An 18,858-nucleotide genomic window follows, 5' to 3' on the forward strand; every position below is an offset into this window, starting at 1 on the left:
AATTAATTAATAAATAAAAAACTACTTATAAAACTGCATTAACAATATTGTTTAAAATCAAACATTTTAATTAATATTTTTAATTATTAAAGCATTGATGGAATTTTTAAAATGATAGCAAAAAAGTAAAAATAAGGAAAACAAAATTAAATCTATACTGTCGGCCCCGCTTAAACAGGTAACGTATAAGCGAATACCCTGCTTATATGAATAAAACATCCCGGAACAGAATGCTTCCCCATAGACGCAATGTTAAAGATCCCCGCTTAATTGAATAATTTCCCCGGATAATCGAATAATATCGATCAGTTTTCGCAATATTATTGCTGAGAAAAATTTTGAATTAATTAAAAATAAATTAAGTAAGAACAACAATTGACATAATAATATGTTGTGTTTTTCGCCGACAAAGGGCGAGAAAAACAACATTCACATTCTTTCAAAATAATTCCACTAGTCTAAAAAATTTCTTTTTTTCTTTACCATTACAAAAAAAAATGATAGCGCAGTTGATAATTAAATAACATGAAGAAATATACACATTTTAGACGATAGTAAATTGATAAATATGAAATGTAAAACACGATAGAAGAGGAGGGGCAAAAGGGAGTCAGAAAAGTGTTCCCAGAATATCCTTGAACAAGGTTATTTTTCAAATAATAATGTGCTCAAAAAAGTGTCAAAATAAAGATTTCATAACTCTAGTTGTGAATTACTTTTTATAATTTTCATACATGCTTGTAATTGTAATAAACATTTATACTGATTATCAAACTGTTTTGCAGTTTATTAAAGTTATTTCAAAAACCATTTTACCAATATATTAATTATTTAATTTACATAGCTATTGATTTAGTATTATTTTGTTTAAAGACAAATGTTGTCGATTTAGAAAGGCAAGAAATAATTCACCGCTTAATCAAATACCCCTCTTAATTGAAAAATATTTCTAGGAACCAACAGTATTCGATCATAAGTGCCCATATGCAAAATTTTAAGGAAGGGAAGGGGGGGGGGGGGCTCAGAAATTTTCTTCATGGTTTAGCAGGATATTTTCCCCATAGAAACCAATTTCAGTACAGATTAGAGTCATTAAAGTTTGACATTTTTAATAAATTATTCATTAATGGCTGGAGAAGAAATGTTTTTACATTTTTGCAAAGAAAAAAGTACTAAAAGTAAGGAAGTTTTAATTTCTAAGGGATGGGGGGCCTTGCGCCCCCACTTTGTATATGTAACTGCTATATAAACATATGAAATGACAAAGAATAATATTTCAGTTAATTATTAAAAATATATACAGTAATTTTTCCCTCAGCAGCAAATCAATATTATAAGTACCATTTCTCATAAAAATTAAAATATAACTTCACGCTTTTGAAGAAAGAATATAGCATAATTTCATTGCATTATTTCAGAATGGAAATGTTTCTTATTCCTAAAAGTAAATCAAATATTGACTGATGACAGCATATTGATTTGAAGTAAAAACAGAATAAAATATGTTGAATAAGAAGAAAAAGATAATCATCGAAACTTAAATTTTAGAAACCTTAATATTTAACTGCTTTCTGACAATTTTAGAAGTGCTGCATTGTTAAAATACGTCTTTTCACAGAAAGTGTCAAACATTCAACACAGGTCACAAAAATTGAAGATTGAAACTTTGCAACTGTTTTAGGTTGTCTAGGATGTTTTACATAAAATACCAGGTTAATGGATATCAACTTATATTATTTATTATTAACATACAGTGGAACCTCGCTATTTGGACACAATTTGTCCCAGTTCAAATAGAGATTTATATACATGGCAAATCATTTTCTCATTTAAGATAAAATTAACTAAATTGAATTAATCTGTTCTAGACCTCACATGATTGCTTATTTAAACCTGTGAAATACACTTTGCTTGAAATGAGGTGCGCTGATGGCGTAAGTGGAATGAGGAGAGAATGAAGATGGATGTTGATGTTACCGTTTCAAAGGGAGTAGCTTTCCATAAAAAAAGGATTCGCCAATTAATCAGCAGTAATTGGTAATCAGGCACAATTGACAACTTAGCTGATTATTCAAAATCAGTCAAAATTTGCTGACTGATTGATTAGTGGGGAAAATACTTTAAAATACTTTTTTAATAATATTAAAATCTTGAAGTATTTTTTAAACAGAAAACCAAGATGGATTAATTTATTAACAATCGACGAGAATGTAATTTTCTGCAACATGTAGCATGAAACAGCACTGCCTAAAATAAAGACAAACAATTCAAAATTTGCATAAAACTGAACAAAATACTGAAATTAACTGTCACAGTTGACGTTCACGTAACACTATTACAACTTTTGCACTACAACTTCTATTAGTGACACAGTTTGAACTGCAGAAAAGCATAGGAAAGATTTGAAAAAGTTTATTTTTTTCAAATCTTTTGTTTTAAAAACCAATAATTAAAAACAAAAATTAAGTGCTCAGATTGTTAAGTAATTATATGTAATATCGTTTATGATGATTAATTGAGCTTTGACCTTTTCAGCAGAGGTGAGAGATTTATTGAAGTAAAAAGACCAGCAAGAAGACTTCCCGATGAAGCTGATCCTCCAGAAGCATTTTCAACTCCTATTCCAGTTAGTTTTTCTGAAGCTTTAGCAATAGAAGGCATTGGCATACCTTCCATTTCAACTAATATGTGACTATCACAATTTGGACAAGCATATGCTTCCTGATAATAACCTAGAAAAAAAGTATCTCAAAATGAAACTTTTTCAAGGGAATCAATTGTTAAAATTTAAGAAATGCTCCCCCCCCCCCTTCCCCTATGTGCAGATTACTTCACAAAAATCAAGATGGTCTTTACTTTTTAGTTAATAGTTTATTTTAAGTTCAGCAAATACAGTGGAGAGCCACAAATCTGTCGACCTGAAATACGCCAAGATTTGAAATCCATGTCGATTTTTCCTTTTTTTTTTATTAGAATGTTTTTTCTTTATGCTACGAATTTATTTTCCATTCTTATTTTATTTCGATCTATAATAATGCAAATGGTGATAATTTGCTCAACCAACCGTTTTTACCACAAAATTCACGGATAATACGTTCTGTTTCAACATTATGCATTATACGCATGCAGAGCGATGTATTCAAATAAAAATATATTTTTCCGAAAAATATGTTTTTATTTCTGCTTAATATGCTTTATGTTATGAAATACAGAAGAAATAGTAAGAAATATGGTAAATTGAAAGCAGATGCTAAAAGACTGTTGCAGAGATACAGCAAAACACTAATGTTTTGTGTGACATGTGGCATCAAAGAAATATGAAAATAAGCAGCAAATACAAAAAATTCAGCATATAAAAGTCAAATGTGGATGATTTTAGATATTTCAATTGAAAACAAATGCCTTAACTATTGAAAATAAATGCCAAGCATTTACAAACTTGTGCCGTTTATTGGTTTTTGTTTCCTTGTGGTGATGGTTACTCCAAGGGCAATCACTACTTTTAGATTTAAAAGCAGCAAAAAGAAATCAGTTACATGTATTTTTTTTATTATAAATTATTCAATTGTTCTATGAAGTAATCCATGAATATTTCTAAGTTTTTATTGTTGTGTTATTTTCTCATTTTTATGATACCGCATAAAAAGTTGGATTCTTAATGGCCTGGAATTTGCAAAATCCTAATATACAGACAACCACTTCTCCAAAGTTCTGCGGATTTTTGACCCTCTGCTGTACATTTCAAGTTAAACATAGTGTTTTCCAAGTATTTGCTTGATTTTTATTATTTACTATATTTCAACCACTACATAAAACCATTCCTAAAAGTATAATGACATCAAAACCAAAAACTTCCCCAGTAAAGAAAAGCTCACAGTCTCCTAAAAATCTGTAATCGATTAAGAACAATTGTCTCTAAAAATCCTCATTGGTATGCATAGATAACAGCTCTTAAGTGGACAGTGCCTAAAAACTCTGGTTACAGTGAGGGAAAATCCCCAAAAAATCTAATTACAATTTTTTTTAAAAATCCAGTTACTATATATTCCAAAAACCCATCTACAAATCACCAGTAAAACAATGACATTAAAATATCCATTAAAAAGTGCAAATGTGACAACGTTACTTATCCTTTAAAATCAATCCTAATAGGAATATTTGCCCCCTCCTTCACTCCTCCTCTGGAAAAAAAAGTCCAAGCTTCTGTCCAATGGGAGGGGAGGAGACAGGGGAGGGGGTTCTAAATAAGAATAATGTAGAAACCCATATTTGGAGAAAAAAATGAAATCCTTCTCCTTTGATACATAAAGATAATTTATTGATTAAAATGTACACTAATAACACTTGTCAACAAGGTTTCTGCTCCTCATTAAGGAAGTGGTGACATATATTTTAGGGGGTGCTGATAAAGAATATAACAATAAAAATAGTCCATCACCCACAGATTTTTGAAAAATCCAAAATCTTTAAAATCTTGATTTAATGATATTTATTCAATACATGTACAATATTTTTGTCATTTACCATTTTATAAACAATTACAAAGCTTAAAACTATTAAAAAACACAAAAAAATACATGTGTTCTTTTAAAAGTTGTAGAAGAATCAAAGAGATTTTTGATGAAAAAAATAATAATACTTGTAAAAAATTTCCTAAATTTCAAACTTTATACTGTTACTACAAATATTGAAATTTACACCCTTTTTATCCATTGATTTAACGAAATTCTTCATCAATCCCAAATTTATGTGTAAAGGTGGAGGAATATTTCTTTTAATTGATTAGAGAAATGTTTTGCATATTTTTTTTTATTTTCACCAGCAATATAATGTTTGCACTTTCGCCATTTCTTTATTGATATAATGTTCATGTATTGCCTTGCTGTTCCACTCACACAGAAAATAGCAGTATATTGTGTAATCAAGTTGTTGACCAATGAAAACAGTAATTACTTTTTAAAAAAAACTGCCCATAAGCTCTAATTATGATCAGAATAGTCAATTTCATGAATCAATATCTTCATATTTTCATAGGTTTCTTCCATTATGCGAGAATAAGCTATAACAACCGATGGCAGAGCATTTCCACTCGCCGAAAGACGACTTCAACTACCGTGATCTTGCGTGAAACCGAAATGATACAGAGAGCCTAGTCCCATCTGCTTAAGGTCGCAAACATAAAACTTATCAAAGTTAATTCGGTTTCTACTCTCTTGTTACATGTTCCATTGCTGTAATAAGTAAAAAAATATGTGTTTTATGGATCAAATGCATCTGAAAGATAATTATAGTAAACTTTAACTGCTATAAGATAGCACATATAATCCAAAACTTATAAATGAAATTTCTTAAAATTGGAGGGTGATAGAAAATTTTTGCAAACATATTCTTTTTAAGCACCTTGAAATCTATGAGAAACACTCAAAGTACATTGAGGAACAGCAAATTCATTAAAATTTGTTTTTCAGTGTAATTTAACATAAGATCCAAATGTATTCTGTGTAGTAAATAATGACGCAGGTTGTTCTTAAATGATGTCCCGCTCTTTCTAAACATTTTTGACTACTCCTCCCCTTTGTCCACTGCCACACTTCACCTACCCTCTACAATCTGTTTGTCGTACATCCCACTCACTATCACAATCCACCCTTCTCAAAACATAATTACTGTGCTTTAAAACACTTAGAGTATTATAACAACATGAAAAAAATAGAGTACTCATATTATTCCTAAAATTTCAGATTAATATATTGTTCAGAGTTGCCACTAAAATTACAAGATGAAATTCCTCGACTCGGTTTTTACTTGATTGCGAGAAAATTTTCATGTTAATTGCAGTGCACAATTTCTTATTACCATATTATATCAGGTGATCGAAAATGACTAGCTAAATTTTGAAGGGAGTTAGAGGTGAACAACCTGCCTCAAAGCAACAGTAGGATATCTTACTGTTATTCCTGGGATTAGATGTCTTACTGTTGCTCAGAGGTGACAATATAAGCATTTGCAGTGCAATGCAGGTTCGAATGTGTCACCTAAAAGTGATCGAGAGGCACTGTGTAGGACCAGTAGAGATATGCATAGCATGGCTGGTGCTTAAACTGCGCCCGCGGCTCATAAAAATCACATTCGTTCTGAGGATATTCAATTTTATAAAGCGGCTAATTTTATAAACCGGCATACACGCACTTATAAAAAAATAAAAAGGTTTTAAAATTTAAATACTTTAAAAAATAAATAAATTACAATTATTTATATTTAATTTTTAGTGTTACAAAATACAGTTGACACATTTTTTAAATTACACAAGGTTCTTAAAATATTGACTTATTGTTGTTTGACTAACAGAATTTGGAAGTAAAGATTGAAAAATCCCCAATTTAATGGCTCCTACATTTAGGGAGCGTATCATGCTTTATGCAAAATTTTGAGTTTACCTTTCACACTCAAGTTGTGACGTTGAGCATGCTTGCTAGCTAACATTTTTAACTTAAAATGAATGTAAATATGAACTGTTGACCTCAGTACATAGCTGAATGAGCACAAACTGATTAAAACTCAGTGGTTTAATGAGTAGGCTGCAACAGAAACAGATCTGCAAGTGAAAACAGTCAGCGCCAAATAAATTGCTGGCTCTGAAACAGCTCTCCTGTGGCTGTTTTATTCTTTTAATTTTCATTCAACTCCCCAAGGGAAAAAAAAAGTACAACTTAAACCTGAAGTTCTTTTTTTTTTCATGTATGGAATTTTATTTCATTAGTGCTACATTCCTTTAAATCTTGAAAGAAAAATAAAATTCTGGCTCTATTCAGAGAAGAAAGGAGAAAAAGCGATTTGTTTTCTACTTTTCCGTTTTTAACATATGCTCTGCAAAAGTTTGATTTTATAAAACAGCGTGGATGATTTTATTAAAGAACAATCCTAACATGTTTTGAAATAGAAATGATTGATTCTGTTCTTCCAGATTTCATTTTATAAAGCAGCTGATTTTATAATCCAGTCATTTTATTAGTGGCGGGCACTGCACTAACGCATATCGCTCCATGCAGGGGTAACAAGAATTGGGTGTATGTTCATGGCTTTCTAGTTCAACATTGCCCGATTCAGTATGTTATGCCAATTAGAGATTACAGAATTCAGTTCTACATAAGGTATGGAGCTGTAATACATTCTACATATCAATCTTTAAATTTCTACATTGATAATTAAATATTTAAATATAAATGTATATAAAAAGAAATAAAAATAAAACAATCTATCCGCCGTCAGTGTTGAGTGGTTTTGAAGCAGGTTCATAAATAACCTAACTTGTTTAACAGTTTTTTACACTATTTATTGCACTCTTAGCTCACTAACTTATTTAGCCTGTTAGTAAAGAACAAATCTCACATAAAAATATATTCCTACCTTCAAAAATATAACTAGTTGAAACTGAAGCAAAAATTAAAGCAGTTTTAAAAAAATATTTCATACAAATTTATTTCTGAGTCCCTATTTAATATTTCTTACCTTTAGATGAATCATAGCTTGAGGAGTTAAGTTCTTTATCCATGTATGGCCTTTTGGTTTTCAATACTTTTAGACGAGCTATTTGCTTTGAAAATTGAGAGTTGCAATTTAGGCACTGAAAACCATAAAATATGTTAATGTCATGAAGTATTAATCAACATAGCAAACTATGGACAGAATACACAAAAACAATTGCTGCTATGAAATAATGCATTGGATAAACTAAATTTTCAAAAACGATGACATGAAAACAGTATCAACTATACTCAGCAATGTAAACTGCAAAATTTATGCAATGCTATAATGAAAATTAACTTACAGATTAAGCAAAATATTGAATGTTATTCAAAATGAAATGAAGTATTATATAAACAACTAACAAATCGCAAGCTTAAATCTTAAAGAAAGTAAAAATTTATTTATCAGAATTGGCTTTTAGTCATGGATTTGCCATGTTAAGTGTGAGAACACTTAGTGTTCATGTCAGAAATTTTGTGCATTTACAGGTTGACAAGAAATAACTTAACATATAATGCACCATAACTTTAATGCTAATGAAAATATTACGATCAAACTTCAAAAAAAAAATTTTAAAAAAATGAATGTATTACTTTGTCTAATATATTTATAAATTTTCAAAGTGGCTACCTTTAGGATTAATACAGAGCTTTAAATGTGTCACAAAATTTTCGGCTGTGGGCCGCAACTTACTTATTGATATTTTATCCCATCCCTTGCATAAGGATTTCTTTAGGGATGGCAAAGTTTTAGGCACAAAGTTTAGCACACAACCTTGTCTCCAGGAACTTCTTGCACTGTTGAACTGCTTCAACGATCCCAATCTAATGGTTTGGGGTGGGATATGTGCTAGTGGGAAAATATCATTTGTTTTTGCTGATCAGGTGATAAAATTAGTCAAGAAATATATCACAAACGCATTTTGGAAGATGTCATACCTTGGTCGCAAAAGTTCTTTGGAAACAAAAAATGGATCTTCCAACAGAATTCCACACCTGCACACAGAGCTAAAGGCACTCAAGACTGGTGCAAGGAACATTTTCCGGACTTCATTGGAACTCAAGAATGGCCACTGTATTTCGCAGATTTGAACCTAATTTCATTATTCTTTTTGGTCCATCGTAAAGACAAGGGTGTGTGCTAAACCTCCTAAAACTTCGGCATCCCTAAAGAAATTCTTATGCAATGCATGGGATAAAATATCACTAAGTGAGTAGCTGCCCATAGCCGAAAATTGCGTAACATGTTTAAAGCTCAGTATTAATCCAAAAGATAGCCACTTCGAAAACTAGCAAATATATTACATGAAATACTGTATTCATCATATTTATTTTGAAGTTTGGTCGTAATATTTCCATTAGCATTAAAGTTATGGTTATTATGTGTGTTTAAGTTATTTCTTGTCACCCTGTATTTCAAATAAAGTTAAGTTCAATTAAGCTTTTTGCATGAAATATAATTAACTTAAATTTTACTTGATTGATCTCACCTCAAGAGCTCCACAAGAAGTTTCTTTCAGAGTATATGCATCAGCATAAGGTTGCAAAATGTTCACCATTTTCTAAAGAACAAACGTATATTTACATGTATTGTATATATGATACACGTATTGTATATATGTTACTTGTATTGATAGTGCAAGCACTAACAAATATGTATCCCAAAATGTATAAATGTATACCTGAGTTGATTCCATATTATCAAATATGTAATGCCTTTTCTGACGAGAAGTTTTTGAAGTGTCAAATTCTAGTTGCAGCTCGCAAACTTCAATACCATTCTACAGGTGGCAATAATTTATAAATGTTAAAAATGTAGAAAAACGAAAGTAAACTAAGATAAAAACATTTGTGGTTTGTGAGTAGAGATAGCACTACCAGACTAAAAATTCAATACCAACATTCGATATTTTTAAAACATAATATCGGAATACCAGTGTTAGAAATTTCTCCTACTGGTTCAAAACATGTTTTGTCGCCACATTTCATAGTTTCATGCAAAAATTGTATTATTTATGAAAACGTACTGCGAATTTTTTAAAAATATCTTTATTTTTCAAGTATGTATCTACTTGACAATAATAAAACTTAATTTTGGCAAAATACACTTATCATTTATCCTTTCAATTTTTTTTTTTTTTTTTTTTTTTTTTTTTTTTGTGAAGAGTACTCCCTATTTATGCTTTAAATTTTAACTGAACAATCAACTTGAATAATTGGAATAAGTAAACAAGTAAACAATTATTATACTAATTTTTTAAAACTTCTCTTCAAATTTTGACCACTCAAAAATTAACTGTGAGCAAAAAAAATAATAATAATAACATTACAAAACTTAGAGTGGATTTTTGCTAAGTTTGTGGCTATAGTACATCACTTTTTGTTTGGGGGGGGGGGGACTAATAACATGAAAACCTGTTAGAAAATTCTACAAGGCTATTATTGATAGTAGAATTTTTTATGTTTCAGTTTTTTTTTTTTTTTTTTCTTTTTGATCTAAAAAATAACTTTCTGTTCAACAATTCAACTGAAGTTAAATTTGAATCCATTTAAGTGCTTAGTTACTTTTTAAAAAGTACAAAGACAGATTCTTAAAGCAGTGTATATTTGAAGATGCTTAATAAAAAATGTTTAATAAAAAATGTATCTAGCATTTTTTGAGGGAAAGCAACAGTTGAAATGATGAATACTACAAAAATAATCTATTAAAGTTTTGCTACATGATGGAACACTAATCTATTCTGCTTTTTTCATTCACAAAATGAATATAAAAGTTAGAAAATATAGCAAAATCCTCATTAAATAACAGCCAATGATCGAGTAACCCACGAGTTTCGACAATGAAACTCGTGCCATGGCATGATAATTTGATAATATGTTTTGGTAATGTTTAACATGCAGTGTAAGGCTTTATTGTGACAAGGCTGAACTCGACCCAGCAACTCAACTCTTTTACTGGTAAGAAAGTTTAGGGGAATGAAGAATCAAAATAGTGGTTGAAAATTAATGCTATCCACTGGAGTTTAGGGTAAATCCACTGGAGTTAGGGTTAAAATTTCAAGTATCAAAATATCACCAAACAAGCAATTGTTATGTTCAAATGTAGAAGAGTAGATGCAATTTTCACCCGTCATACCTTGATGGGCAACTTTCTATTTAAATAATAATAAATAATACATTAAAATTAGCAAAATCATCATTTCAAAGAATTTTGAGAGCATATACCAAATTTTAACATAATTAAGCTATTGGTCTGCGTAATTTGCAGCGAACATACCTTACTGCTAAATCTTTCATAGTAAATAGTTTAAATGAGATTAACACAAAAATGTTTTTGAAAATATCAAAAATTACAAATCGGTAAAGTTTAATATGAATTTATCATTTTCCAAAAAAATTACCTGAGTAACTGTTTTTATTGATTTTAAGCTATTCAGATCTATTTTTTCTAATATTCTCCCTGATATCACATCTTTCTCTTTTGCATATCTTGGGCCAATATTTATAAAGTGTGCTTCTTTCTTTGAATCAGCTATTGCTTCAACATAGAAAATTGAATCTTCAGATTCTGAAATTAAAATTAATATCAATATTAAATACATTCTAATAAAACATACACAGATTAAAACAAAACATGTTAAAATATCAGAAAGAAAAGAAACTATAGCTCTTATAAAAGGGAAACAGAATAATAATATTTGAGATCAAAAAAACATTTATTTGTTAAAAAACCAATATATTAATCAATGATATATTTAAAGCAAAAACAACATTATGGAAACTTGTGTTTTGAATTCCAACATATAACACATGGATCTGTGTTAATAATGTAGTAAAACATTATGTTCGAACTAATTTATTGAATTGTAATAGCACTTAGCAGAAACTAGTGCTTACTCCCTTTTCTTGTATTTCCCTTAATATTTCTAAATTCTTGGGCTTTCATAAAAACTGATGAGAAAAATTAAGCTTAAAAGTAAAATGAAGCACTACGTTATAATTTTTTAATTGTAATCTATAAATATAATAAAACATAAAAAAGCACATTTTAAGCATATTTTTCTTAAATTCCTTTCTATTTCATTTTATTATTAATTTTTTATTTGTAAATATTTTGTCTACAGTGCTAGTCACCAACATTGGTAATTAAAAAAAAAAAATCAGCCGAAATGTTTAATCTTAAATACAATATTAGCTAATTATTCCTCCACTGAGAAATGATGATGAGATACACTTATATTTGAATCTATTACTGAAAAGGTACTATTGACTCTCATAAGACTTACAGAGACTCGGCTAAGAGATAGATTGTAAAAGAACAAATTATTAAGGTTAAAATTATATAATGTATATATATCTGTGGCGTACCTAGCAAGGGCAACACCTGGGGCAGTAAATTGTGGTATCCCCCCCACGCCGTCCCCCCCCCAAATGCAAAAGAAAAAAAATATGTAAACAAGAAATTCATGCAGTTTTCAGAAACAACCACATTTGTTTTATAATGAAATTTTAAGTGGGCTAATGTACAAAAAGCAAATAAAAGTGAGGGGCCCAGGGTATATCCCCCGTAAAACTTTTAAGTTTGTAGTCTTTAAATGCATTTTAGCTTCATATTTTTCACGAACTTGCAATTTTCCTTTGTGTGTCATCCCTCAGATGAGTGACACTCAGGGCCGCCCCGAACCCTGTATACCCCGCCACTGTATATATATATGTTTAAACAATGGTAGTAAGATGAGATAAAGAATTTCAAACTCAACTTCAGAAATCACATTGTTTAATTTCGCTTTTTAAGTTTTATTTTTCAATAATATTTTTAAATGAAATCATATGAGTAAAAAATAAATGAATAAAACATTAAGATTTGCTTTTGGAGATTACTATGTATTCACTAAAAAATAAAGGAACATAAAATTCTACACCATACTGAAATTTTTTTACCTTCATCGGATTCACTTTCAAGGTTCTGTTCATCATGATCACTATCAAAATTAAAATTCTTCCGATAAATATCACAATCATAAGTGTCTTGATCACAGCTGTCCTGCACATTAGGTAGATCACAAGATTCATTGGCATTGGTAGATAGGACTTCAATATCATCACTTTCTTTGGAGCCATGTCGTACTCGATCAGATGCATTAGCATTGATCTCAAGTACTTCAGTCATTTCTTGAATTGCAGTTGAATCATTCTTGTCAGCAGCCACTGTATCTTCCTCAACGTGAGCTTCAAAATGCTGCAACAATTCATTCTCAAGAGCAGATTTTGCCATACTGTGGTTAATGATGGAATTACATACAGGAGTGTTTGCAGGAACTTTTGGGAATGAAAGAACAGACTTCTGAAGTGGATTGTCTGGAATGAGCCATGATTGACCACGCTCTACTCTACGTGCCTCCAAGGCATGCTTTGCCTTCACATGACTAGGAAGTTCAGCATCTTTAATGAAAATTGAAATAGCAAATATAAGCAAAAATGTGGTTTTATAAGCCTTAGATTTCAGTAAAAAACATGTCCAAAATTCATTTTTCAGCTTTGTGCTCAATGTTGACTTTTTCACAAATATTCACGAAGAAAAAGAAATATGCAATTAAGATATGAACTCAAACAACAATAATTTTCACGATTTCACTTTTCATGAATATTGTTTAGACTAATTTGTTGAGCTTCAAATTAGGAAAACAAGAATTTTCCCTAAAATGGGAAATATGATAAATGATCTCAAAGCAATTAATAAACACATATAAACAGAAATTTTATAATAAAATATTAAAAATATAAAGCAGTGTAGCAATTTCAATATGTTTTAAAAATAGGCATGTGATTAGTAGCTTGGCGATACTCAGACACTCTCCAATCTACCTCCATGCCTTGTGAACAAGTCTCTGAGGACACAGACATACACTGCCATGGGCAGGTAAACAGCAGCAGCTGCAGAAATGAGTTTTTGAGATATTTGAAGAAACACCTTTTAATTTAATTATTTTTTATTAATTATAATTTGACTTTTCATCTCATACAATTCTACTTAATTTATATTCTCCTATTTCTCTATGTACCACTACACCATCTATAGTAAATTCCATTTGAATCATTTGCATTTTCATTAAAATTGGGTTCATATCATGCTTTAGAAGTTTTTTAGTGAAGAAATGCTTGAAATATAATATTTTTGTAATTTTCAAAAAGCTTTTTCTTGTGAAGTTATATTTAAAAATGTAAACTGAATAACCATTGAATTTTCAGAAGTCTTTTGAAAAACTCTGCTGTTATTTCATTGACAAATTAACTGATGAAGTTTCAATTTGAATATGATAAAAGGAAAAAAAAAGTTGGATTAGTCGGCTGAAAAGTTTAAAATTCAAAATTTTTTTTAAATACTTAAAAAAAAAGACTTCCCCCCTCCCCCTATAAAGAAACCAATCAAAAATATATTGAGATACAAATTTAATGCTAAAATAAGAGAGCAATGAGAGAACTAACTTAAGAACAAAACATAGTGATGTAATTTTTAAAAATGACAGCAACCCTAAAAATTTGGCTAACGTTTTCGTTTTAAACTTAACTACCTCTTTTTATTTTTAAACATGACAAAAAATCAATGAAATTTTATAATTAAAAAAATTGCAATGAAATTGCTGCTAGATAAAAACACTATATAGGCTTACCATCAGATTTTTTGACCTCTACATAATCATTGTCTGGTTCCACAATGGATACTTTACTCAACTTATTTTTTCTTTTAGAATTCTTTGATTTCTTTCGGTCTTTATTCGACACTTTGATTTCTGCATGGATAACTTCTGCGACTTTTGGACTTGTACAGGAAGAAACACTATTTTCATCACTATCATCTTTACCTGAGACTTCAGCCATGTTTTCTAAGGCTTTGTGATTTAATACTGGAATATGAGACATGTTTGGCACTTCTCCTACCATTGTATTAATTGATGTCTGATGTCGTGGTGAACTATCTGGACTTGGGTCAAGAGGATCGACTAGCTATAAAATAATATCATAGTTACCACTAGTATTAAACCTGGAAATGGAATTTAAATTAAAAATAAAAAAAATATCATTCATTCATTGTTCTCAGATTGCTTCATTGTAAAATCAAAGTTTTCTGAAGTGGCTGTAAGTTAGGCAATTGAAGGGTTTGCTTCAAAAAAATAGTAGCTCCAAATTTCAATTTTCAAAAGGGCCACATTAAAGCTTAAAATACCATGTCACAATCTAATTCTTTTTTTAATTTTCATGACTTCTCCTGCATAACTACTCAAGGGCATAAGGAAGTTATTGAAACATAATAAAGGAATTCTAACCAAATATTCGTGAAAATTAGGTGTTGAAATGAACGTGCTACCTTTCTTAGACCTTAAAGTCTATATATAAACTTAATTGAAAATTATTTTAGACAGAATAATTCAAACGTTTATAGTGATGAGATTTTACATTGAGTCAAAAAATTAGAATATTCAAACTCAAGGGGGAAAACATTTTCAAAAGAAAAAAAAACAATATCAAGACTTGAATGCATCATTTTTTTGCTGGATTCACGCACACACACACAGTTTTTTAATCCTTTTACACACGGATTCTACCACCTATTTAGATTCATTGCTTCGGACACTGTTCGCATACTCTCTTCAATGTGGCAATGAGTTCAATTCTGTTCCTGGGCACTTGGTGCTGAACCGCTTTCTTTAGATTTGACGGTACCAGAAATTCTAGATTGTTTTGAGATTGGTAGAGTTGTTTTACCAGTTTAATACCAAATTCCTCTTTCTGTTTGAAATCTATGAGTCCATTTAGAGATGTGACATGGAGTAGAATTTTGCTGAAGATAAATTGTGTGACTAAATGTGTCACTGCTGTGCTTCAGATGAAGCATAATGCAGTATTATTGACAAACAGCGAAAATCACACATTGCTTGATTTAGAGAACATACAATTTTCCAATTCTAGTAGCCCCGCAGCACCAACACACCATAAAGAATGTCTTAAATTGCAGAGAACATCTTGCACAAGATTTCTCATACGCCTTATTTTTTAAATGCGAAACTCAAACACTTTTTTTGTTCACAGATGTTTCAAAAAGCAATTCCTCACTGAATATAATGCTTTTCCAACCTTGTTGTCCCAGTATCAGCTTCTCTTTGCACCGGGAGGGTCATGCATGTTTTTGTTTCATGTTTATATTTGGTCTTACTTCATAGATCTGCAATTGCAACTACAGTTTATGCAACCATCCAAGTTTAATTGGTGTGGAAATATATGTAGATTTTTTATAACTCTTATGACATAAGAAACATTTTTAAATGATTATTTTGGACGATTCACTTTAATTTTTGTTCAACTCTTAAGGTTATTACAATTTTTCAACCTCGCGTTTACTTTGGTTACTTTTTGATTGCTCAGTCCTTCTATATTCAAGGGCGCCCATATGCAAAATTCTAAAGGGGGTGGGGGGCTCAGATATTTTCCCCATGGGTTAGGAGGGTATTTTCTCCATGCAAATCGATTTCAGGACAGGTTAGAGTCATTAAAATATTTCATTTTTAATAACTTATTCATGAATGGGTGGAGAATAAATGTTTTTACATTTTTGCAAAGAAACAAGAACCAAGAGCAAGGAAGTTCTAAATTCAAAGGGGGGCGGGGTTCGAGCCCCCCCCCCCCTTGCCCCTTATATGGGTGTCCTTATCTATATTTCTTTAAAATCGTACATACCGTAAATTGTAAAACGTTCATTTGAATTAAGTTGGATTGCTTTTTTCTAACTTTAAGCAATGATACAATGCGTGGCTTCGTTTTTTCCCTATTTATAGCCTTGATGACCTATTTTGAGCAATAAAAGGCTTTTAAAAGGGCGCAAAATTATCCGGGAGTCAAGCTTCATACTTGTGATCGGTTAAAAGGTATGTAAATATTTTCGCTACTTTTTAAAATTCACATTGATTGAATAGATTATTCTAATTTTTTGACCCTCAAAAAAACCAATCTAATTTTCCAATCATCCATGAGTTGTTAAAATTATAACTGCAAAATTGTTGAAATATATTTATCCATTCATGAATAATGTGTTTTATTCTTTTTAATTTGCATGCGTTCATTTTTCCTGACTTAGGGACAAGTTTTGTTCAAACAGTTCAGATATTCTATTATTTTGAAATTGAGTTGTATTTCCGGTTAATTTGCATTGAACTGCCTTATTGTCTCTTATGCTATTTGTTTGAGGATTTCACTTTTTTTTTATTTTTTAATCTGCATTAACTTGAATTTGAGCTACAATGTTTTCGGAAGTATACTTAGAAAGTGGTAACATTGGCTTCAACAAATGTAGAATTTTCTTCTGCTTCTCTGCTCTAAATTTTCAAAAAAAATAATTTCCAACTTTCCTTTGTCTTTAGAGCATTAAAGGAATTTTTATAAGACTGATTGAACTGAGCTGGGAGTCAATAGAAATTTTATGAATCACAAAGTATTATTCACATTAAGTGGGGTTACCTCGTTAAAAGTGAGTTATACTCACATAGACTTAGCATTGTACCAACCAAGTAATTCTGATTTCCGTCAAATCAGGGCTCATTATAAGAGAGTTTAACTGTAATATGATTAATGGAGATTCTATCAAAACATCTTCAAAATGAAGTTTTGTTTAAGAAAAACTTTCTTTACTGGATCTATATTTTATCACTTCACCATAAAGGTAACCATCTACTCTAAGCAGCATAATGAGTAATCATTTACTTTAAGCCAAACAATAGTATAATTCAAGGCAAAAAGAAACTATATTGTATTGTATAATTGTAAGCTGGCTAAAAACATTCTTTGGCTGATTAGATTTTTTTAAAACTCCCTAAATTACCTGTGTTGCCAAAGTCAATGAGGATAATGTACGGATAAAAATCAAGTTTGAAATCCTAAAAAGGTCTTTCGGTCATTTTAAGATATTTTGTTTTGATAATAACAAAACAACTAAAGGCTATGACTTTAAGGGAAAAAAAATTCATGCAATTCATGGAAGTAGGTTTTTCATTTATTTCTGCTATGAATATTTATGAAGAATTTGAAATATTTCGAGTTTAATAACACAAAATTATGAAAAGATGAATGTTTATTATTCTTACCATACTCATAGGGACAGACAAAATTTTTCCATTCAAAAGAAATCCTTTTCTCTTCACATTTGGATGAAGATAATTGATAATTAAACTTCTATGGTATTTGTGAAAGAACAATGGATTTCCTTCCAAGTTGAGCTATAAAATGTTAAAAGAATGTATCACGATTTGTAGTACTGGATGGTATGTTTTCAGAATCATTTAACTAGCAATGAGATAAAACCAATTTAATATTGCAATCAGTGATAAGAGTAGTTAAAAAAAGAAATTAGAACACACTTTAGACAAAATTTCAGAATACATTTTAGGTCAGTCAAAGCCAAGTTCAAAGAAAATATTAATGTGTAATTGATCAAAAATAAAAGAATTAAAAGGTGTTTGGAGAATTCCGTGACTCTGAAGCTTGAAAATTGTGGAATTTTGCAGATTAGTTGAAAAACCTTTTATTTGTTAATTTTTAAACTCTAGGGAAGCGAAAATATTTAGCAGAATAAAAGCTTTTATCTCCAGATTACTTATCAAAATCTGCTTCCCCTGGTATAATAATTTACAAGCATTCTATGGGCTTTGTAGTGCTGGTACTTCATTCTTTGAGATTTCTAATGCTGATGAGTTCAATCTCAAAGCAGCCTTTCTTTTTTTTCGCTTAGTTTACATCTTTTTCTTTAATTCCCCCTGCCCAATTTTTTTAAATGTTTTTTATTTTTAATTTTTTGCTACTTACCATTATATATGTATATTTAAAAAGAAACAATGTATTTACATAGTAACCTTTTTCTTCTTTTAAATATTGAAACATATAAAAATACATATCTTGTGTAAGATGCAGAAAGATTGCACATTGAAAATAACGAATGGATTCTTTCGCTTTCATGTAGAAAAAAGCCTACACTATCTTACAGCATTTACGAAATTGAGTCACAATCTCTAAACATTTGCTATTAGTTTTCTATATTATTTATTATTTTCTAAACAGCTGACAATATAAAACATGAGAACAAAAATATATGAAGTCATTTTTAACAAACCAGGTTTTTTTTTTTTGTTAAATTCTTGTATTTTTCTTTATAAAAACTTTTTTAAAAAATGAAATAACAATAAAGCAAGAACTTTGCAAGTCTGAAGATAGAAACACATGAATTTCCACCCCTTAGCAGAAAAAAAATCACAGGTTCGAATACGTTTACATAACAGCATTACTTTCC

At 30.1% G+C, this 18,858-nt stretch overlaps 1 protein-coding gene across 3 annotated transcripts in view; it reads right to left on the reverse strand.

Moving 5' to 3' along the window:
• The window catches only part of LOC129222140 (serine/threonine-protein kinase 11-interacting protein-like), a 74,022-nt gene that overhangs the window by 22,744 nt on the left and 32,420 nt on the right, over positions 1-18,858 (reverse strand). For all 3 annotated transcript variants that reach the window (XM_054856594.1, XM_054856593.1, XM_054856592.1), the window contains exons 8-15: positions 17,660-17,791; positions 14,198-14,531; positions 12,468-12,968; positions 10,928-11,094; positions 9,209-9,307; positions 9,017-9,088; positions 7,510-7,624; positions 2,528-2,732 (exon numbers count right to left, since the gene is read on the reverse strand). In XM_054856594.1, the coding sequence (XP_054712569.1) occupies positions 2,528-2,732; positions 7,510-7,624; positions 9,017-9,088; positions 9,209-9,307; positions 10,928-11,094; positions 12,468-12,968; positions 14,198-14,531; positions 17,660-17,791 (1,625 nt within the window). The remainder of the gene's footprint in view (positions 1-2,527; positions 2,733-7,509; positions 7,625-9,016; positions 9,089-9,208; positions 9,308-10,927; positions 11,095-12,467; positions 12,969-14,197; positions 14,532-17,659; positions 17,792-18,858) is intronic.

The sequence above is a fragment of the Uloborus diversus genome, chromosome 5 (genome assembly GCF_026930045.1).
Source record: "Uloborus diversus isolate 005 chromosome 5, Udiv.v.3.1, whole genome shotgun sequence".
NCBI classification, from domain to species: Eukaryota; Metazoa; Arthropoda; class Arachnida; order Araneae; family Uloboridae; genus Uloborus; species Uloborus diversus.